This window comes from Lynx rufus, unplaced genomic scaffold (assembly GCF_022079265.1).
Source record: "Lynx rufus isolate CCGP_SWC_20201006 ecotype Redwood Valley unplaced genomic scaffold, mLynRuf1.p SCAF_7, whole genome shotgun sequence".
Taxonomy (NCBI): Eukaryota; Metazoa; Chordata; class Mammalia; order Carnivora; family Felidae; genus Lynx; species Lynx rufus.
Window position 1 is genome coordinate 43410875 of NW_025814889.1, and position 23654 is coordinate 43434528.

Here is a 23654-nt window from a genome sequence, read left to right on the forward strand (position 1 = left end):
TTTGCAGTTATAAGCCAGAAAGTGGGTGGTAATGTATTACGGCAGCAATAGGAAATGAATACAAAGATGTACACAGTAAAATTTTTCCTTGGTGATTTTCTGCACTTTTAAATAAATAAGTTAATAAAAATTAACATTTTAATAAAAATATATGCATTTGAAAACATTTAATTATAAAATGAATATATTTTACTTTAGGAATAAAATTTAAAATATAGAAATGTTACAAAAATAAAAGAAATTACTAAATGGACTAAAATGAACCTAGTATGCCATCGTTTTGCATGTTTATGTATTTGACAGAGAGAGAGAGAGAGAGGGCTAGTGGGGGAGAGGAGGAGAGAGAGAGAGAGAGAGAAGGAGAGAGACAATTACAAGCAGGCTCCATCTCACAGGGCTAGATCTCACAACTGTGAGATCACAACCTGAGCTGAAATAAAAAATCGGACACCTCACCAACTGAGCCACCCAGGTGCCTCCCGCCCCCGCAACCTTTAAAATGTTTATTTGTTTTGTATTAGCTTATCCTCGTCTTTGGTTGATGGAAGAAGGTTGGTGACCATGACCTCTGTAAAATGTAAATGTAAAATGTAAAAGTAGCTCCGTCTTGCTAGAATGTACAGAATTTGAGTATACGAGAGAAAAAAAAAAAAAGGGAAATCCTGGAAGTACTTACATTCTCCGTGCTCAATGGACAACACGTGGATTCCTGATCGGGAGATGATTCCTCTTGCTTTGATCTGAAGACGGAAAGATATCCATTACCGTTTTAAAAGGCACATATTAAACTTACAAGAACCTATTCAAAATATATAAATAAATTATCTCACTACTGCAACCCAGAAGTTTTGAACACTAAAGTTCTCTTTCAGTATTTTCCTATATGTAGAGTTACATACTTTATTTATTTATTTAATTTTTTTTTTTAATGCTACTTTATTTTTGAGACAGAGAGAGACAGAGCATGAACAGGGGAGGGGCAGAGAGAGAGGGAGACACAGGATCCGAAACAGGCTCCAGGCTCCGAGCTGTCAGCACAGAGCCCTACGCGGGGCTCGAACCCACGGGCAGTGAGATCATGACCTGAGCCGAAGTTGGACGCTTAACCGACTGAGCCACCCAGGCGCCTCTAGAGTTACATACTTTAAATAACAAATATATGTTTTGCAATGTTTTAGTATTTTATGTAGTATTTGCTATTTTTCTTGAATATTGATATTTCAAATTTGCATATTCTTTCAACAAATATTTTAAACATACAGAAGGCAATATATACTAAAAGCAGATAGATATAAAATATACGTAAGTATTCTCTATTGTTAAAAAACCAAAGGTATTGACACTCTCTTTGTGCCAGGCATTGAGCTAAATTATTTAGTTATAGGATTTTATTTAATGTGCACAGTATTCCCATGAAGTGGGTATAAATCTCATCCCTAGTATTCAGGTAAGATGATTGACGTTTGTCTTTACAAATGAGATCAGGTAAATTGCCCAACGTCACATAACTAACAAGCAATAAAACTAAGATTCTGACTTACTGTCAACTTTTTAAAAAAACTTTTCAATAGAATTTTTAAAAATATTGTCTACGGGGCGCCTGGGTGGCTCAGTCAGTTGAGCATCTGACTTTGGCTCAGGTCATGATCTCACAGCTTGTGAGTTCGAGCCCCGCGTCGGGCTCTGTGCTGACAGCTCAGAGCCTGGAGCCTGCTTCGGATTCTGTGTCTCCCTCTCTCTCTGCCCCTAACCCGCTCACATTCTGTCTCTGTCTCTCTCAAAAATAAATAAAAACATTAAAAAATTAAAAGCAAATATTGTCTACAGTTAATCTTCCTATACAGAGTCTCTTACATGTAATTTTTTTTTTTTCTTAAAATGACTTATCTGAGTAACTGCCAGTTTGGGATTATATTTTTGATCTCAGGGCACAAATAGGTTTATTGGCCTCAAAAGTATCATATCAATTTATGATATGCCTGTCAATGCCCTTTTTCCCTTCATTTAACACTGGTCATGAGCTTTGTAATTATTTAGAAGCTTTACAGGTGTATTGCTACTGCTTTATTGTTTTATTTTTCACTTCTTCAATTAATGTCAAAACTGAATATTTTCCAGAAGCTTGTTTATAATTTTATTTCCTGTTGAAGAAGTTCTTGATTTCTTACCCTTTGCTTATTTATCTATTGAGTTCTAAGAAAAACATTATTTTTGTCTAACAAGGCATTCTCCCTGGCTTTTTCCTCTCTCCTTCAATAATTTTCCACTGGAACTCAGAAAAAAGCTTAGAAATTCCAGTGGAGACCAGAGCATAAATGAGAAATGAAAGCATTGATAATGTATTAGGAAGCCACTTCTCTTCAAGCATAAAAACAAGGACAAGAAAAGGTTTTCACTGATGTCTTACAAAGCGTATCACTTCGATAAGAACTCAATCTTTTTGAGGTCTTGTAATTAGGAAGAGCTACTTCTATTCTTACCAAATAATAGAAGGTCAAATCTTTTTCATCCTTTAGAATCTGTTCATTCAGGATGTAGTGTGCCCGGATCTCCTGGATTTGTCCACAGGCCACGGTACCAGTAACAGGTTCAAGGTGTAGATAACTCTTGCTCGGGGAGGAAATACGTTTTACAGTGTGCTGTGCTGGCATATGATATTCTTCAAGCCACCAGTTATCAAAACAGCGGCTGTTCTTTTTGTAAGTGACCTAGTGGAAAGAATAAAGGTCTTGAAAGTACATTATGTACATGTTGGTCACTCTGTCATTTACTAAAGATTCTTTTTTTTTAGTGTTTATTTATTTTTGAGACAGAGAGAGACAGAGCATGAATGGGAGAGGGTCAGAGAGAGAGGGAGACACAGAAGCAGAAGCAGGCTCCGGGCTCTGAGCCATCAGCACAGAGCCCGACGCGGGCTCTCCAACTCACGGACTGTGAGATCATGACCTGAGCCGAAGTCGGACGCTTAACCGACTGAGCCACCCAGGCGCCCCCAATTACTTTTTCTTTTTTTTTTTTTTTTTCCAACGTTTATTTATTTTTGGGACAGAGAGAGACAGAGCATGAACGGGGGAGGGGCAGAGAGAGAGGGAGACACAGAATCGGAAACAGGCTCCAGGCTCTGAGCCATCAGCCCAGAGCCCGACGCGGGGCTCGAACTCACGGACCGCGAGATCGTGACCTGGCTGAAGTCGGACGCTTAACCGACTGCGCCACCCAGGCGCCCCAATTACTTTTTCTTAATACCCTTATGCCTATAAACTGCATAAAGTCATTTGAACCTTCTACAGAAAACAAACAATAGCGGCACATCGAAGAAATCAAGAAAATCTAATCTGTAACAGAATTGCGAAAACATTGAATTTTACGAGGGAAGGTCAAGATGAGCCAATAAATGTCTACGGCAGGTTGTAAATGGAGTCAATCTAAAGTAAAAGGTTTCTGGCAGATCATGTTTTCTTCTGAGTTAGGTCTCCACATTGCTTAATTTCTATTTTCCTCTGTGTTGCCATTTCTTTTTCCGTAGAATTTACATGTTTCCCATATACCCTTAAATTATGCGGCCTCAGCAATCTTTTTGCAGCCCCAGATGCCCCTTCCCACCTACCAAAACTGTGAGTGAAGAAGATGTGAACCTGGTGGTATTAATGGAAATGTCTACCAAACCATGCTCATCCGTGATAAAGTGGGAATGATATGCATTTCCATCCACAGTGACGACTACAGTTTTATTGGGGATTGGCTGATTCTTCTCATTGACTAGAAGAACCTAGAAGTGAGGAAGAGATAGCTGATGTCAAGGGTTATGTAGCAATGGCATCTTCCGTTCTTTGTTGCATTCACCTCTTGACCTCGTGGCTGCTGTCATTTACCGAAGATCTTAGAATCTGAAAATTAGACTTGTTTTCTGGGCTCTAGACTATTTGGCTTTTCTATATAGATATTTCCTGAGCCTGAAACAACTGCGAATATCCCAGAATGGACTCGTGATATTACCTTTCCCAATTTTCTTCCTCCCCGGTGTTCTCTGTCTCAGTATATGGTGCTTCTATTCATCCCATAGGCTTTTTTTCTTTTCTTTTTTAATCATTTTTCTCTCTTTGACTGACTTATCTAACCATTGGCCAAATGCTATCTCTTTCCCTGTTGAACTCATTTTATTCCTATTCATTTCTCTCTAGATTCATTGCTGCCATTCCAGTTAAAACCTGTGAAAGGTGAAATAAAATGAGGCCTCTTATCAAAAGGTTTACAGTGGAGCTGGGAGGCCATTAAGGAGATCAGCCTTAGGCACGTCCTCACCAGAAGAACCATGAACTTCAGAACTGGACCAAACTCAGCCCGAACACCTGCAACCTGCTACAGGAGATTTTGCTCGATGATATCCTTAGTAACCACTTACATTCAGTCAAGATTAGTCTTCTGCCACCAACGCCAATCGAAATTCCTCATAAAAGACATGTATAAGAATTCCCCTTTGTCTTGAAAAACCGTTGATTTTTGTTCTTGAGGGCGAGGGGGCACTATTTGAATTGTTGCCCAAATCCACGTTTCCCAAATTGCAATTCTGAAAGCTGTGTTTTTATTTTAACTCTACCTCTTTTCTCAGATGACAGGACACAATATTTTTCTCCATCTGGTTTCCAATACCATTTTATTGAATCTTACACAGTTCACCTCCTTCCTGCTTCCTGCTGGCTTCAAACCATTCTCTATACCGCCTGAGCTAAACTGATCATGCTATTCTCCTTAAAACCTTTAGTAACTCCTCAGTACAAAATTCTGAGCTTATTCTAAAAGGCCCTCAAGGGCTGCTCTGGCTTAACTACAACTATACAGTCCATCCAGTTATATCTTCTATCTCAGCCAGTCACCCTGGCTACCTCTTAGCTCTTCGCTCTTCAGTTAAAATAATTTGCTTAAATTAAATAAAAAAAATTCTGTTTATTTATTTATTTTGAGACAGAGAACACGAGCAAGAGAGGTGCAGAGAAAGAATTCCAAGCAGGCTCCTCACTGTTAGCTCTGAGCCTGACGCTGACTCGATCTCATGAACTGTGGGATCATGACCTGAGCCGAAATCAAGGGTTGGACGTTCACCTGACTCAGTCACCCAGACGCCCCACTTCCTTGGTCTTTAAAAGCTATTTGAAACCTAGAGCCTTGGCCATTCTCCCCTCGTTCTTAAATTTCTGGCCAAGTCATATTCATCTTTTAAGTCCTCAGTTCGCTCATGTCCTCCTCTTGGTTTGAAACGGTGTTATGCAGCCATATCTATACATTTATTAAGTTTTTGCCAATTTGAGGCAAAATACTGCAATAAATGAAGAAAATATACAATTCACATCACTAAAATAAGGAAATTGCCTATCAACTGTCAGTTTAAAGATTAGTTACTAAAGAAGAAAATTTTAAATGTCCAGAAAACTTCTATCTCTTGTATGAAAGAAAACTGATAGCTTACTCAGCTGGATATCAGTCTGAAAATTTACCAATATGATTACCGATACTGATCTTTGAAGCTGAAAAAAATGTGTTTAAAACTATCAATATGAAAAATTCAATCTCAATCATCTAGATGAAAGAGTATCTTTAAAAAATTATAAAACAAAACCGTTGTTTATAAACAGGTAGAGAGTATGCAGTCAAACTACACAGGGAAAAATGTATTCTAGAGGTGTGTTAGAAGTTAATAAAAGTGTGCTTTATTTTTCTTTTTTTTTTTTAATTTTTTTTTCAACGTTTATTTATTTTTGGGACAGAGAGAGACAGAGCATGAACGGGGGAGGGGCAGAGAGAGAGGGAGACACAGAATCGGAAACAGGCTCCAGGCTCTGAGCCATCAGCCCAGAGCCTGACGCGGGGCTCGAACTCACGGACCGTGAGATCGTGACCTGGCTGAAGTTGGACGCTTAACCGACTGCGCCACCCAGGCGCCCCTGTGCTTTATTTTTCTGCATGTGTTAGTGTTTGCCTTTTAAGTTTGTCATTTGCCATAATTTCTTTCCTGACTCGAAATAAATATTTATTTTTTATAACAAATTATACTTTGGGGTACAAAAATTCATTTTCTTAAAGGCCACATCCCCCACATTATGATTCTATTGAAAAGATATTTTACCTGTCCAAAAAAAGGGAGCCCATGTCTGTAATATGTATCCACTTTTGTAAATTTCAATTTGCTTAAGGTGCTTGTGATTGTGCATGATGCATGCCCAGTTAATTCCAACTCTGAAAAAGAAATAAGCGAGGTTGAACTGTTCTGTATATTCAACTCACCTCCTCCCTCCAAGCCAGCTTCACTCCATCATAACAAATCACTGTATTCCATATCTTCTCCTTTCTAGAATTTCTCATACTTAGAAAATACAAGCAACTTGACATTAGCTTCACCTTCGTATAAAAAATTATTTTACCTCATTCCCCAATTCCTCTGGTTTCGCAAGCATCCTACTTGATCTATGTTCTTAAGCTCTTCTCACCTCTTCTGTGATCTTGTGCCATTTTTGTTTCCATCTCTCTCAGATCCCTGCCCTCTCCCCATGACTTTCTGCATGCAACGTGATTCTTTACATTGGAATCATGTTTAAAATATGCTTATTTTCTATCACAAACCTCTTACCCAGAAAGACCCTTCTTTTCACTTGTATGGCCCTTCCAAGGTATAGCCAACACTTGGTGCCTTTCCATTTATTGAAGTGTAATCTGTGTTTTATCTTCATCATCTAAAGCACTGTTCTATCAAAGTCTAAAAAATCCCTTATTTTCTCCCACTATAGTATTTTCATCTCAGACTTCATCCAAGTGAGTTCTCAGAAATACTTCATACATCAGTACCACTGAAACCCTTCCAGTGTCTTCTAAGAAACTCTATTTTATTATTTTCCCCATCCCTATGACTTCTAATTTTATTATTCTGACTGATTTGATACTATGTCCAAAATGTAGTTATTTCTGTCCTTGGGCCTCTCCTTGTCTGCCTCTAGCCTCAATTTAACAAAGCTAAGTGAGTTCTCTTTCAGAACAATTGCATTTACTCTTACAAGGGTATAGATACAATAGGAATTGTTTCAGATATACATTTATGGTACTGATTTTGCTCTGGTTTTCTTTTAAAATTATTTTTGAGGATGAACGAATCATATTCTACCTTGGTATTCCAGATTATAATTAATTGTCTTTGACACATTCTCCTTACCATAACTTTTTCACATCTACTCCTTATCTTGGTTAATGGCAATTCCATTTTCCAGGCCCCAGATTTGTAATCTTTGAAGCGATTTTGAATAATCTGCTGTATCACATTGTGATACCTTAAAATTGTTTCATCTAGCCTGTCCCTTTCATGTCTGCTAGGATTATATCTTTAAAATATCAATTTATTTAGAACATTCTACTCCAATATATCTGAAGATATCCAAGGCTTTTCATAATAAAGTCTAACCTTTTTGGCATATGATTTACTTTTTACACACCTTAGCCCCTACCTACATTTTCAGATCCTTCTGAGACCAAACACATTTATTTTACGTGAATCATGCTTTTTTCTCAGTCCATTGCTAGCTTTCAAAATATTATCCATTCTGTACAAATCAGCCCACATGCTACTTTATAAACTTTGCCTCTCTATTAGAATTAATTCTCTTCATGCTCATTTGGCCTTTAGGTTTTACATTTCTTTTTTTTTTTTTTTAATGTTCATCTATTTTGAGAGGGAGAGTGCAAGTGTGGGTAGGGCAGAGAGAGAGGGGGAGAGAGAGAATCCTAAGCAGACTCCACACTGTCAGGGCAGAGCCCGACCAACTCACCAACCGTGAGATCATGACTTGAGCCGAAGTCAAGAGTTGACGCTTAACCCACTGAACTACTCAGGTGCTCCTAGTTTTTACATTTCTTGTGAAAATGTTATTATGGTTATAAATATACGCACACACACACACACACATAGACACACACATGCACACACATACATACATAACCTTGAAAAAAGGTTAATAAACTAGTAACCTAATGAATTAATCAATATTTAAAAACAATGCCAACCTGTTCCCTCCTCTTTGACCTTGGCTTCCACTTGTATTGCCATGTCATACCCCTTTTGTCTCAGCTGGAATATTTTCGTCTGTACGAGTTGTGTGAAACAGCCTTTATCGTCTGCCTGAAAGGAAAGAAAGAGAATTCCTGGGTCTTCTGATTTGCTGCCACAAAAGTCAGTTAGCAATCTACGAAAATTCTGTGCTCAACATTTCCCGCCAAAGGAAATTTTACAAATGTTCCGAACATCTTTCAGGTGCTTATCCCTTCCCAAGCCAAAGATGACATCATATTTCTTCATTAGTCGAGTTACTCATTGCCTCTGGCTTCCCTCTCCTCTTCTGAAAGCCTATTCTGCTTCTGCCCAATTAAACTTCCTGGTTTCCTTGGGGCGCCTGGGTGGCTCAGTCGGTTAAGCCTCCGACTTCAGCTCAGGTCACGACCTCGCGGTCCATGAGTTCGAGCCCCGCGTCGGGCTCTGGGCTGATGGCTTGCAGCCTGGAGCCTGCCTCCGATTCTGTGTCTCCCTCTCTCTCTGCCCCTCCCCCGTTCATGTTCTGTCTCTCTCTGTCCCCAAAATAAATAAACATTAAAAAAAAAAAATTTAAACTTCCTGGTTTCCAAATGCGCCGCCATGTTTTGTAATTCTGCCTCTCTGCATATGCTGTTCCTCAGACGATGACGTTCTTGCTCCCATTCTTATCCGGGCTAACGGTTACTACTCTTCTAAACTCAGCTCAGACATAATATCTCTGGGGCGCCTGGGTGACTCAGTCGGTTAAGCATCTGACTCTTGGTTTCAGCTCAGGTCATGATCTCACAGTTTGTGAGTTCGAGCCCCACATCAGGCTCTGTGCTGACAGCGTGGAGCTTGCTTGGGATTCTCTCTCTCCCTCTCTCTGTTTGCTTCTCTCTCGCTCGCTCGCTCTCTCTCAAAATAAATAAATAAAACGTTAATTAAAAAAAGACGTAACATCTCCTCTGTGACCACCTTCATCTAAACATCAACTGAGGATTATGTTTTCTTCACTGTATTTCTCCATGTCTAGGACATTAATCAAAACATCTATTCATTGAATATATGAATCATTATAATAGATTTCCCAACTACATATTGGGATCCATACCTTAAGAAAGATTTGTTTTCATTTTTTTATTTATTTCCATGAAAATATTCATTGCATGATAAAATGTAATCATACTTCATTTACGTCAAATTTACTTAATCGTATTTTAATTTACTCACTTGAAAATAAAAATTCATCCCTTATCCCTGATATTTTAAAGGTTTTGTAACTAAATTCCTCTCATGTTTATGTTGCTTATTGACGTTTGTCTTGACATTCATTATCATGGATAATGCCACTCTCTGGGCTTTTATGTACTCTTTTTCTGAACTCGGTAATTTATACATTTCTTTTTTTTCTTTAATTTTTTTAATGCTTATTTATTTTTGAAGGAGAGAGAGGCAGAGCATGAGCTGGGGAGGGGCAGAGAGAGAGGGAGACACAGAATCCGAAGCAGGCTCCAGGCTTTGACCTGTCAGCACAGAGCCTGAGGCGGGGCTTGAACTCACCCGCTGTGAGATCATGACCTGAACCAAAGCCAGACGCTTAACCGACTGAGCCACCCAGGCGCCCCTATACATTTCTTTTTTAATACGAAAGATTCTACTTTCTGATGTTATTACATTCTTTGACGTCATTGAGGGCTTCATTGTCCCTGTAGGTCTCTTTCTCTTAAGCCGGATGCTGGTTTCATATTCTTCCATATGCCCTTTCGATTCAATAGCATGTCATTTGATTCTCCTACAAACCAAATTCTTTTTTTAAGTAAGCTTTTCACCCCAAATGGGGCTGGAATGCAAAACCCCAAGTTCAAGCATCAAAGGCTCTATCAACTGAGCCAGCCGGGCTCCCTCCTCCCACTGACCAAATTCTTCACATTGGCTACATTTTTTTTTTCTGTTATCTGTTTGATAAAAGCCAACTTTGGATACCTCCACATTATTTTATGGCTTTATATCTGGCATGCTGATTGCTGTCAGAAGGGATTACAAAACTGGTCGCATAAATACCAATATAAATTCATGAACCCAACTATCAAGAAACCTCCTAATGTTGCCAGGCAATCTTACAATGTTTCCCTTATTCTACATTTTTTTCTAGGGGACCATTTCAAACACTACTCTTTGTTATACCGTTTTCACAATACAATATTGTATTCTATTGTATGATATTCCTTATTGCATTATAATCCCTGAGAAAACAAGATCTGTTGTTAGTGTCCTGGGGAGAGTGGTTTCCATATACCTGTTGACTGAATTCTTCACAGATCTTTTGCGAATATCTTCCATGGCAGTTGGAATGGTATCGTGAATATTTTCTGCATACGTTAATTGTCACCAGACCAGAGACCGGCTTTCCATATGTGTATCTATGACAGTCAAGCAGTTATAGATGAGAATATGTTTAATATAGATAACTCAGATATTTTTTCACATAATTTGATCCATTCATATATCCATCTTGTTCATCTATAGCTGTCGTAATTCCTTCCATAGCATTTGTTCTTTAGAAGCACTTGTTCTGGGGCGCCTGGGTGGTGCAGTCGGTTAAGTGTCCGACTTCAGCCAGGTCACGATCTCGCGGTCCGGGAGTTCGAGCCCCGCATCGGGCTCTGGGCTGATGGCTCAGAGCCTGGAGCCTGCTTCCGATTCTGTGTCTCCCTCTCTCTCTGACCCTCCCCCGTTCATGCTCTGCCTCTCTCTGTCTCAAAAATAAATAAACGTTAAAAAAAAAATTTAAAAAAAAAAGAAGCACTTGTTCTGAAACCGTCTTAATTATCCAAGTGGATATACATCTACAACTCTAAGAGAAAATACTTACTGAATCTTTTTGAAACACCGCCAAATGAAAAATTAACAATGTGGTTTTTCTCAGATCTTTCCTCCTTTCCAGTTGGGGTTTTACTCTGTCTTATTTCCTTCTTTCTCTGCCATCGGATTATCTAAGTCATAATTCCACCTTTGACAATGCCTCCTAAGTTGTTTGGGGCAAAAATTTAAGGGTCTCTAGATGGTGTATTTCTAAGTCATCTCTAATTCGTATATATTTTAAGAAGATAAATGAGAACTTCACTGGAAATTTAAATATTCAAAAGCACTAGCTATCGAACAGAAATGTTATAAATGAACAGTATCATAACGACTTAGTCTGAGTCTGCCAAATCTGAGGGAAGGATATGCTATGGTATGCTCTGAATGTTTGCACCCCCCAAATTTGTATGTGAAAATCCTAAACACCAAGGATGAAGGCATTAGGCGTGAGGTCTTTGGGAGGTGCTTAGATCATGAGGGTGGAACCCTCATGAATGTGATTGGTGCCTCTATAAAAGAGGCTCCAGAGAGATCGCTTGCCCCTTCCACCATATGAGGACATGGCAAGAAAGCAACCAGCCATGAGCAAGAAAGAGAACCTTCACCAGAATGTGACCATGCCAGCACTTTGACCTTGGGGTTCCCAACCTCTAGAACTGTGAGCAACAAATTTCTGTTGTTTATAAACTAACCATTCTGTGGCATGTGTCAGAGCAGGCTGAATGAAGATATGGTGTGAAGCCAGGTTAATCTGCTCTTTCTCAACGTATGCTTCGTGGACCATCTACCCTGAAATTACCTGAGATATGTATTGCGATTCGGAGTCCTCAGTCTTTCCTTAGGTTCATGATTGGAATCTCCAGAGGCGTGGCCAAGGAAACTACATTCTGGCTAATCACCTCAATAGATCCAGATGCTCACTTCAGTTTGAGACCTATTGCTTTAGCCAAAACTGTGAGGTAGGTGACAGTTGGCTTCAATGGCCCCGAGTCTCCTCTTCTTATAGTCCTCCCCACCCCAGTTTCTAGCAATGCTGATAAAGCAATAAATGATTTACTAACTCTCACTTTGGGGAATCTTTAAACCTGACTGAAAGTGCTCCCCCTTCTAAGGGAAAGATCTACGGCATCAAAACTGGCGAGAAAGGTGAAGATACGATGTTGCTCACACTGCTTTCAAAACCAAGAGGTAAAGTGTCTCTTCAGTACAGATGAAGAGTGTCTTACTACACCAAAAGGTAACCAGGGAAGAAATAACTGTGACACATGTATACATCTATATATATCTGTATATCTATACATTATATATCTATATATCTACTTAAGAAAAGTTCTTAATTTTTTTCTAATTTCCCATAGTTTAGGAAATCAGGAGCGATAAAAAAAAATGGGGATTGTATGACACAGAATAACACAGAATTTATGAGCATGAGCATGACCTTGAGTTGGACATCTTGCATTCAATTTCGGTTGTAGAAAGTTTCATGAAACTAGATTTTTTTTTTTTTATTTAATTGCAGAAGCAATATAGGATAGGGGTGAAGAGTTCACGCCCTGGAGCCAGACTGTTGGGTTAAATTCCAGTTTGTCATTTACTATCTGTAGAAACTTGAGCAAGTTTTTTTTTTTTTATCCTCTATGTGTTATAGTTTCCTCATTTGCAAACTAAGGATAACTATCCCCATCTCACAAGGTTAGTGTGAGAATAAATGTTAACAGGGGCAAGGCACTTAAAACACGGTCTTGCACATTTTCAAGGGTCAGGCAATACTTTTATTATTAGTAGGATGTCATATGCTGCCTCTCATGCTCCCCAGTTGGAGAAAGTCATTCTCGAATTAAAACACCTTGAAGTCCAGTTACCAATGCAAAAGAGCCGGGAAATAGAATTGGAATGAAAAAAAAAATTGTAACTCACAGGCCACAGGCGGATACCACAAATTCTTCATCTAGAAAGCCGATAACCTTGGGCATTTTCACTTGGACCTCAAATTTGGGCAAAACTGTTGTCAACAGAAGGGAGAAAGACATGAAGGTGGGCGGGATATCTTGCAAGTATTAGTAATGATTCTATTGCAGAACCTTATAATGTAAGATCGCATGAAATGATGTCAACTGAAATAAGGAGCAGCAGAGCCACCACTGACGAGGGCGATGTGTTTATGACCACGGGTAATTTGTCCTGCGTTAACTTGGTTAAGCTCGGATTACCTTTCCTAGCATCTCCTTTGAATTTGTTTAAGATTTCAAAGACGGAAGGAAAGAAGCACCCTGAGTCTCTAAAGATCCACATGGTTGGATGTGGTGACAGGTACAGAGAAGCCAGTTGATTCCAATTTGTCCTAATTCTGTCCTTCTCTGTGTCCATTTCCTCCCAGCTGCGAGTTCTGCTGACTGATAGAGGCCCAAGATCTACCACTAGACGCTTGACTACAGAAATACTGAAGCAGTGGATATGAAGAGATATGTATACGTACGGCCTTCCATAGATTCTTCTATGGCGGTGGCCCTTGGGGGTCCACTTTGGCATCTGAAGGGACCCTTGCGAGTGCTAACTTATTTGTCCCCACCCATGCTTCCGGAGAACTGGTTAGTAATTTCCTCTGACTCATTAGCTCCTCCTACTGGACCCTTACTTTTCCAGCCTCTCTCACAGTTGTGTAAGATTAGTTTAATGTTCCCGCAAGAGATCCTTGTTCTATAATTCCCATGGCAGGTCTGGTGAATTTGGGGAATCGTGCTTTTGTTGATCAAGTCTCCTCACCCACGTTCAATTGGCATGAGAAAATCCACATAACTGATAACTGGTAAGGTGGCTTCAATGTCTGACTACTTTGGTTGGAGTAGTATAGGTCTAGGTCATAGGTGCGGCCCAGAGGTACCCTCAGTTATAAGATATAGATCAACAGATGCATGCACGTATTTATTGTATTGGTTAACAATTTCTGATTGAATAGGGTCAAATGGACCTAATAAAATATTTCTTGCCTCTTGCTGGCTCTGTGATTTTGGTAAATTACTAACAGTTCTAGTACTCATGTACTCATTTGTAAAATGGGGATAATACAGTATCTGCCTCAGAGGGGTGATGTGAGGATTAAACAAGATAGCGCATGAAAAGCACTTAGTGAATATTTAGATAAATAAAAAACTTGCTAATTTTCAACTACTATATGCTAGATTTTTGCTTGTACCTATGTATAAAAACTCTTAAGCTCTTAAATACTCTAATGTCATAAATGTCTCGAGCACATACAGAATTCTTACCATATTCCTTCACCTCAAAGGAGTGCTGTAGTGTTCCCCCTGACTCCTTCTGCATCATAATATTATAGGTACCCAGGGTGGGCTCCACCGAGAGTGGGAAGGAGAGCTGGATGAGTCCCCCTTGCAGTCTGACATTTTGCCATTGGAAAATTCGATTCCTCTTGGGATTCTATAGGTAAAAACATGAGTTCATAGAAACCATTGAAATAGGTATTTTGAGTAGAGGGGCAGCTTTCCAGGGAGGGCACATTGGGAGTCGGATAGTAGACAGTTGGCAAATTGACTACATCAAATCAAATCAAAGGTACTTTGACTGCTACAAACCAAAGGTAGTGAACAAAGTTTTCTAGGAATTCTATGCTCAGAAAAGGACATCAAGGTTACTAGCTATGAGATGTTAAAGATTACAACGGGTATCCATTTTGGTTAGAAATACTGGAAAAGTCACTAAATTGTATCATCTCAGGGGATTTTGTTCTTTCATTTACATCTTACCCAGTCTCCAGAGGATTTAAGATAGATAGGGAAAACAGTGTTTAGTTTTGGTGGAGTGCTAGAGGGGAGGGAGGAGGCGGGAGAGTCAGTGGAACCTAACTTGTAGTAAGTTCACATCCCAACGGAGATGCATAAGATCTTACTTACCTCAATATAAACCACTGAGAACTGTAAAGAAAAAAAAAAAAGATAGTATGAGTGTGGGATGGAGATTAGAAAAAGAAAGCCATGACCTCAGCATTGATAGCCTAGCTGGATCAGGGGAAGTGAGTCTGTATATATTTTTTATCCAAACAAGGAAATGTGCCCCAGTTTGGTTCACATGCATTTTACATGTTTAGTTTAGTTTTACATGTTTAGTTCTCATATATATCTCTTGAGAAGTCATGACTTTCCTTTTATGAAATAATGTACAATGGAGGAAACCTACACTTAAGTAAAAAGGTCAAAAGAGTGAGTTTATTTTGCAGATGAAATTTATCTCTGAGAAATTCTCCATCTCTCTAAGAGAGAAATCAAGTTCACTTACTTTCCTTTGTTTAATAAAAGTTACTGGGGTTAAAAAAATATTTATTTATTTTTGGGGCGCCTGGGTGGCTCAGTTGGTTAAACATCCGACTTCGGTTCAGGTCGTGATCTCACAGTTCGTGGGTTTGAGCCCCGTGTCAGGCTCTGTGCTGATGGCTGGGAGCCTTGAACCTGCTTCAGATTCTGCGTCTCCCTTTCTCTCTGCTCATCCCCCACTCAGGCTCTCTCTCTCTCTCTGTCTCAAAAAATAAATAAACATTTAAAAAAGATTTTTTAAAATAATAAAGATTTTTTAATAAAATCTTTTTTTTATTTTTAATAAAATCTTTTTAATAAAAGATTTATTTAATAAAAGATTTTTATTTTTAATAAAATCTTTTATTTTATTTTTAATAAAATCTTTTATTTTATTTTTAATAAAATAAAAAAGATTTTTTAAAAAATAAATAAACATTTAAAAAAGATTTTTTAAAATGTTTATTTTTTGAGACAGAGAGAGAGAGCATGTGCACACACGGGAGTGGAAGAGGAAGGGAGGGGGGTTTGGGGGGCGGAGAGAGAGACAGAGGATCCTAAGTGGGCTCTGGGCTGACCACAGAGAGCCTGAGGCAGGGCTTGAACTCAGGAACTGCAAGATCATAATCTGAGCTGAAGTTGAACGCTTAACAGACTGAGCTACCTGGGAGCCCCCAAAATGACTGGGCTCTTTAAAAAGATAATTTCAACGGAATGTTTTATTTTGATAATGTGGTTGATGAACTGATCTCATTCTCCAGCAGTGGTACCACTTAGATCATATTGGTCTCATGTTTTTCAAATAATGGGCCTTAAGTTTGTGCTTGTTTTCCCCACACTCATCCACTGTCAGGAGACTTACCGTTTCATTCACAGGGTGAAAATTGACATCCACAGAGACGATGCGGAATCTCACTGAAACACAGAGATTTTCCCCATGAAACCCTACCGCGGGAATCCAAGGCAGTAACACAGATAACAGCATGCTTGTGTTTTCATGACTGCAGAATAAAGTAATAGATAGCCACACACCCACCCCTTAAAGTTGCTCTTGCCAGCTTGGTTCCTTATACCTTTTTGTCCTGGTTTGTAGATGGGTTTGTCTGTTTGGGCAATGACAACGGTCTCTGCTCTCCTTACATGTATTATGTTCTTCTTTATGAATTCCTGGGTTGCCCCTTTCACCTCCACGGTAATGAACCCTGAGGAAGTTAACAGCTTTGGAATCTGTAAAACAGAAAAGCACTGAAAAATCTGCCCAGACCCATGTCTGAATGTCTCAGCCTTTCTGACTTTGTTCTTTCTCTGGTTAGTCCCAGAGAATTAGTAAGAGATAAGTCAAGAATTATAGACTCTCATGCTTTTGTAACATGACAGGAACACTTTGTTGATTTAAAGGGAAAATGTCACCGAAATAAAACCAATAAGTCTTCAAATAGTCATGACAGTGAAGGCAATGACAAACTCTAATTTCCACAGCAGTATGATGGCTTTGAAGTAATTATCAAATGTTATTTTCCAATGGTCAACGTCAACGTTACATATTATCACTGGTAGTAAGCCAGTGTGATTAACTATTTAATACCTTATGTAGCACAAAGTTAGAAGGACAGTACATTAACCATCAACCACGTGTGAGATCTTAAATAAGTCACTTAAATTTATGAATTCAGTGTTTGTAATGGGTAACGGCATGGCCTTTATTCATCTCCGAATTGTAGGAGCCGATGAAACCTTTCCTATAACTACCATTACTTTTCATATATTGCACTAGGGCTGTTTGTAAATATTATGAAAGCGTATTCAGTAGAAACTTTCACTTTGTACTTCTCATGTGTTTCTTCATTATGCTTTTTTATTGCTGGGGGTCAGAATACAAGGCATCAGCTAATACGCTCTTTCTCTAACGAGCTTCCATATCCCAAAGAGTCCTACTGACAATGAAGGGGCTGCAGGAGAAGTAGTTCTTCTCTGTCACCAGCTTGGTGAGGAGGGTACTGATCTGCATTCCATAGTCCAGAATTATGTTCAGTGTCATCGTCTCATTCAGGTGATTGAGCATGACACAGGCCTTCTCAGGAACCCCAGTGTACAGCTGAGATGGGACCAGCACCAGGTACTGCCTGTGGAGAAGAGGGCTCTGGGTCAACCATGGAAAGGTTAAAAAGACGTCATGATTGTGGCTGTTTTCTAGATAATCTTTTCTCTAATCACCAATCATAGAACTATTCCTAAGCTATGGATAAGCAATCCATGAATCATTATGTGCTTTGAAATTTGGAAATGGATCAAGAAAATGGGATGATGTATAATGGGATATTATTCACCCTTAAAAAAAGGAAATCCCATTGTTTGCAACAACATGGATGGGCTTTGAGGACATTGTAAGTGAAATATGCCAGGGGTGCCTGGGTGGCTCAGTCAGTTGAGCATCCAACTCTTGATTTCGACTCTGGTTGTGATCCCAGGGTGGTGGGATTGAGCCTTGTGTTGGGCTCCATGTTGAGTGTGGAGCCTGCTTGGGATTCTCTCCCTCTCTCTCTCTCTTATTGCCCCTCTCCCCCATTCATGTGCACTCTCCCTCTCTCTCTAAAGAAATATATACATGTGAGATATGCTAGAGAAAGATAATATTGCATGCTGTCACTTCTATAGACCCTTTTAAATAAAATCAAATTCACAGAAACAGAAGAGACAATGGTTTTGTGATTACTAGGGGCGGGGCAGGGTAGGGGGCGCTGTTGAAGGAAATAGGGAGAAGTTGGTAAAAGGGTACAAACTTTCAGTTATAATAAGATGAATAAAGTCTGAAGATACAATGTGTGACACAGTGACTACAGTTGATAACTCTGCATTGTGTGAATGAAATCTGCTGGAAGGAGAATTAGACTGTTCTCACACACACAAAAAAGAAGAGTAAATAAATACTCAAGAGATGGATGTGTGAATTAAGCCAATGGGAGGAATCCTTCCAGTATATAGGTAAATTTAACCATCACGTTGTACTTTTTAAATATTTCATAATTTTGTCAATTGTATGCCTGTGAAGCTAAAACAATGTTTGTTTGTTTGAGCAACAACAAAATGTGATTAACCCATTAATTATCATCGAAAGCCTTAAGAACCTGTCTACATGCGGTCTTGGGTTTCATGTGGGCGATATGAATTTCTTTATTCTAGGACACTAAATAGATGATATTTAATGGATAAGGAGGAGTGGCATTGCTTCTCAGTACTATTTCAGAAGCAATGTTGGCTCTTTTCTTTCTTTCACTCTGTGATGAGGGAAGCAGAGTCGATCGAGCCACGCGAGGCTAGTCACCAAATATATTAACATGCACACCCAGAAGAAACTACCACTTTCCAGTTGCTTCGCCCACCATTTACTACCACCAAACATGCTGCGCTTTGCGATGTTCTGGTTGCCCACGCCTCTCTCTCTCTTCCTGAAGTGTCCTTGTCTATCTGGATAAGTTCTATTTGCTTCATAAGACTTCTTTCCAAACAAGTTTCTCTCTGAAGACTTAGGCGACGTCCCTTCCCTTATATGGCTCACAGGTTCCAGGAGGAGGTAGGTTTTCTCTGCGAGTGTTCTCACAAAATCCCACAAGGCTAGCTTCTGGTTTTGCACTGTATTCCTTTCCCTGCACACTTTTTCTATTCTCTATACCGTGAAGTGTTGAGGACAGGGTCCACATTATGTTAATCTGTGTATTCCCAAGATCTAAACACCAGCCCCTACGGGTTTGCTCAAGAATTTGAGTGATCTGACACAAAAATCCTGGCTTCTCTGAAAGTCATGTATTCATCTTGGTGATCTTTGACCAGGGGAAAATACAGAGATTGAGTTATTTCACACTGGACGGACACTGCAGCCCTTTTCATGAGCCAATGAAGGATGTATCCTTTTTTTTTTTCTTTTTGGCAGGAGTTCTATATTATTATTTAATAAATGTTGTATAATTCTGTATTCTTATTCGGTGAATGTTTCGTAAACGTTACTGCCCCATGTCTCTGTATTTTCTAGAATTAGAGGATGCCTCTTTCCACACGAGCAATAACAACTTATTGACCTTTCTAAGCCCCTTCAACAGCCGATAAATTCACAGGAAATCAGAAAATAAATAAGAGAGACATTAAGAAGCAGATAAAACAATGGGAAAGAGAAGGACAACAGAATTTTCTGAAAATGTTGTTGCTTACGGTTTTGAAGCAGTGAAAGCATCTCTGGGAAGAAGCAGGAAAAGTAGAATCAAGACTGGACTGGGCAGCTGATTTCCTCTCATGGTGTGGAGAGAAATAGGAAATAACAGGAATCGGAGCCCCTTGATTCCTTGAACTCTGGTCTTGTCCTAGAATCACTGGTTTTTATTTTACCTGATGGGCAGTGAAAGTAAACTGCTAACCCTTTATTTTTGTAACATATTAACTACTTCCAGTATAAAAAAATCAATTCCAGATTATTTCTATGACCATCAGTGTTCTTTTATCCACTTTCTCAAATGTTCTGTCCTTGAAAAATATTACTTTCAGGCTACACTGTCTCTGATTATCAATCGGTACCTAACCTATTTTGAAGAAGAAGCAAAATAAATTATATGACTTGATGAAAACAGTTAATATTCTTTTTTTAAAAAGTTTTTTAATGTTTATTTATTTTTGAGAGAGTGATAGAATGCAAGCAGGGGAGGGGCAGAGAGAGAGGGAGACACAGAATCTCAAGCAGGTTCCAGGCTCTAAGCTGACAGCTCAGAGTCTGATGCAGGGCTCGAACCCGTGAACCATGAGATCATGACCTGAACAGAAGTCATATCCTTAACCGACTGAGCCACCCAGGTGTCCCTCGGTGAATATTCTTGACTTTCATTTTTTAAAAAATAGCTATTAATGTAAACACATGTCCTAAATATCTTCTTGGTAGTTCAGGGAACAAGCTTTATCCCATATGGTTCTTTATTATTTTTTTTGTTTTTTTTAAATCTATTATTATTATTATTATTTAATTTACATCCAAGTTAGTCAGCATATAGTGCAACAATGATTTCAGGAGTAGATTCCTTAATGCCCCTACCCATCTGGACCATCCCTTCTCCCACAACCCCTGTTTGTTCAGTGTATTTAAGAGTCCCTTCTGTTTTGTCCCCCTCCCTGTTTTTATATTATTTTTGCTTCCCTTCTCTTATGTTCATCTGTTTTGTATCTTAAAGTCCTCATATGAGTGAAGTCATATGATATTTGTCTTTCTCTGACTGACTAATTTCACTTAGCTTAATACCCTCCAGTTCCATCCACGTAGTTGCACATGGCAAGATTTCATTCTTTTTGATTGCAGGGTAATACTCCATGGTATATATTTACCACATCTTCTTTATCCATGCATCCACCGATGGACATTTGGGCTCTTTCCATACTTTGGCTATTGTCGATAGCACTGCTATAAACATGGGGGTGCATGTGTCCCTTCGAAACAGCACACCTATATCCCTTGGGTAAATGCCTAGTAGTGCAATCGCTGGGTGATACATATGGTTCTTTGGTGAAACAAAGAAGTGAAATTTATCACAGGATTTTAAACACAATAACTCTAAAGACAATCTCTCCCTTGTTTAGCAGTTTAAAGCTTGCATTTTATAGTAACCCTATGTTTGTCTATAAAGAAAATAATAGTTCATTAGAATACCACCCATATAATACATTCTTATTGTTTCTTAGTTCACTGAACATCTAGACTATAAAGCCAATTAATTCATTTTATTCCCTAAGGAAATGACCTTTATTTGATGAACGTTCTTGTTTAATTTTACCTTGAGCAATGTAAAAATATCTTATCAATAGTACTCAGCATCCTATTGATTTCCCAAGAGCTATTCCGGTGTTAGAATCTATTTGTAAGAAATCCTGAAAATATGAAAGATCCACACTATTACATGAATTTAACACCCCCCGAAATGAAGTGTGCATGTTTTGAATAGAGAATCAATTTAAACTCTAAAAAATATGATGTGATGAGAAACAGGCATTTCTGTGGATGAAGTATATTTTGTTTTTGACATACATTTTTGTAAATAATCTGAAAGAGTGAGAAGTGAAGATAATTTACATGGCAACTCTTGTGAACTGTAAAACTACAGATATGTAAGATATTAAAACTTCGAGGAGGGTAATAAATTCACTGGAAGATAGAATGCCAAGTCAAATAGAATAAACCATAATAACACATTGTCCTGGCCCTTAGTAGTTGGTAAATGCTTGCTGAATGAGTACAAATCTCTTCTGTTTCATTTTGGGTTGTGCCCTCGCTAGACTCTTTATGTTCTTTTCTACCGATCTCCTCAGTGCTTTCCTCCTTCACTCCTGCACTGTCATAAATAATACCTTTACACTCTACAGACTTCATGTGGGATAAATTAACTTATAATAAATAATAAATGATGTTAAGAGGTCTCCATGTTATTTTCCCCAGGCATAATTAAACTTTTTGGATGTGCAACAACCCTATATGTTGGCCAAATGCCTAATAATGGAAAATAAAAATCCATATTGGATGAAGCAAAACTCATAGCTTGAACTTTGAGAATGGAAGGACATATTGGGTGTCATGAAAACTTTAGTATTTTGATTCTTTTTAAGTTTATTTCCTTATTTTGGGGGGGGGGAGAGAATGAGCAGGGGAGGGGCAGAGAGAGAGAGGGAGAGAGAGAATCCCAGGCTGGAGCTCCGCATGGAGCCCGACACGGGGCTCAATCCCACTACTGTGAGATCATAACCTGGGCTGAAGTCAAGAGTGAATCACTTAACCGACAAAACCATCCAGCACCCCTATCATTTTGATTTTTAATTGCAAATTTTATTAGGTACACTTAAAATATTTACTATATGTTGTAAAGAATTCTTTCTCAGGATTCTCAACGATGGCTTTTATACACTTTGGTCTTCAACCTTTTTTCTTATATTCCTTAAAAGAATTTTATTAAACATATAAATCTTCACACTTCTTTAACTTAAAACTTTGTCATCATGTGCAAGATGCCAAAAACCATGTTATAAATAATGATATTTTAAAAATAAAACTGTAATATCGCTTTTCAAATACATGCAGTGAAATGTGAATACCATAGTCATTTATTGGTATAGTCATCATCCATTTAAAACACACATGAACTCCTTTGTTACCAGCTGGAAATTTTACATCAATCTTGTTTCTTCTTGATCTTGTATTTCCATTCTAATTCCCCACATAATTTTATCCTGGTGTTTTATTCTTCAATACACCTTAATGAATACCTTATCATTCATTTCTATAACTAAAGATAATCAGAATTATAAAAAAAGTTTTTTGTAGCTATAAGGTTCTGAGTAGGAATACGATTTTTTGGGTTGAGTTATCATTACAAATATTATCAGTATATTACTTATCAAGATCATACATATCTACGACAATCTTAATAAATATTAAACACAAGAGATAAAATTTTGTATGAAAATAATTTCTTAATGAAAGAAATTGTATATTTCATCCATCTGGTTCCCCCAGATTTTTTATCTTTGGATGAATATTACTTATCGCTCGATTGAGACAAGTTTCCGCTCTTTATTTACTTCCTGTTTTTTCTATTCTATTCTAAAAATCTTTTTAATGTTTATTTATTTATTTGAGAGAGAGAGAGAGCATGAGCAGGGGAGGGGCAGGGAGAGAAGGAGAGAGAGAATCCCAAGTAGGTTCCACGTTGTCAGGGTGAATCCGATGTGGGGTTTGAACCCACGAACTGTGAGATCATGACCTGAGCTGAAAGCAAGAGTCGATGCTTAACTGACTGAGCCATGCAGGCAACCCGATTCTATTCTACTTCTATTCTAGAATATCCCTGCTCTGTTTCCTGTCATAAAGGTGTAGGCACCAAAGCAACTTTTTCACATAAAGAGACAGAAATGAGAGAAGTTCTATTAGAACGATATCATTTAATTATTTAGACATCTAGGTTATACACCAAAAGTCACACTATGATCATAATTAAATATAATTTTAATTACTTTTCAGCTGAAAAACAAATAGCCTCCTTAATTTTGTTGAAAGCAAAGTACTGGAAACTAGGTCAATTGCTAAAGAATTTGGAACTCAGCCATTAGAATCATCCTCATATTCAGTCTCTAGAAAGCACACAAAAAAGACTTATCAGCACTTATAAATGGCTACTGATGGTTACTTTCTTACTTAAAGACACACACTTAATATACTCAAGAAATTTTGGAAAATTGAAATATTAATTCAATTATACTTCTAAAATATAAAACTTTATAAAATTCTTTAACCTATTTTCTAAATGATGACTTACACATTTAGCTGATTACATTTCTAGAAAATGTTTACCGATAAGCTAATTTTGCAAAGCCAGTTCTCATTGTCAAAATAATTGGTCGAATGAAACATTTCTGATAGG

The 23654-nt window shown here is 38.4% G+C and overlaps 1 protein-coding gene across 1 annotated transcript in view; it reads right to left on the minus strand.

Annotated features, from left to right (window-relative positions):
* The window catches only part of LOC124501851 (pregnancy zone protein-like), a 46250-nt gene extending 26748 nt beyond the window's left edge, over positions 1 to 19502 (minus strand). Inside the window, exons 1-13 of the mRNA XM_047066316.1 lie at positions 19420 to 19502; positions 17156 to 17339; positions 16290 to 16443; positions 16079 to 16131; positions 14821 to 14841; positions 14179 to 14347; positions 12830 to 12914; positions 10347 to 10470; positions 8044 to 8158; positions 6122 to 6231; positions 3608 to 3769; positions 2481 to 2708; positions 677 to 740 (exon numbers count right to left, since the gene is read on the minus strand). Coding sequence (XP_046922272.1) covers positions 677 to 740; positions 2481 to 2708; positions 3608 to 3769; positions 6122 to 6231; positions 8044 to 8158; positions 10347 to 10470; positions 12830 to 12914; positions 14179 to 14347; positions 14821 to 14841; positions 16079 to 16131; positions 16290 to 16443; positions 17156 to 17339; positions 19420 to 19502 — 1552 coding nt within the window. The remainder of the gene's footprint in view (positions 1 to 676; positions 741 to 2480; positions 2709 to 3607; positions 3770 to 6121; positions 6232 to 8043; positions 8159 to 10346; positions 10471 to 12829; positions 12915 to 14178; positions 14348 to 14820; positions 14842 to 16078; positions 16132 to 16289; positions 16444 to 17155; positions 17340 to 19419) is intronic.
* Between the last annotated feature and the right edge of the window lie 4152 nt (positions 19503 to 23654).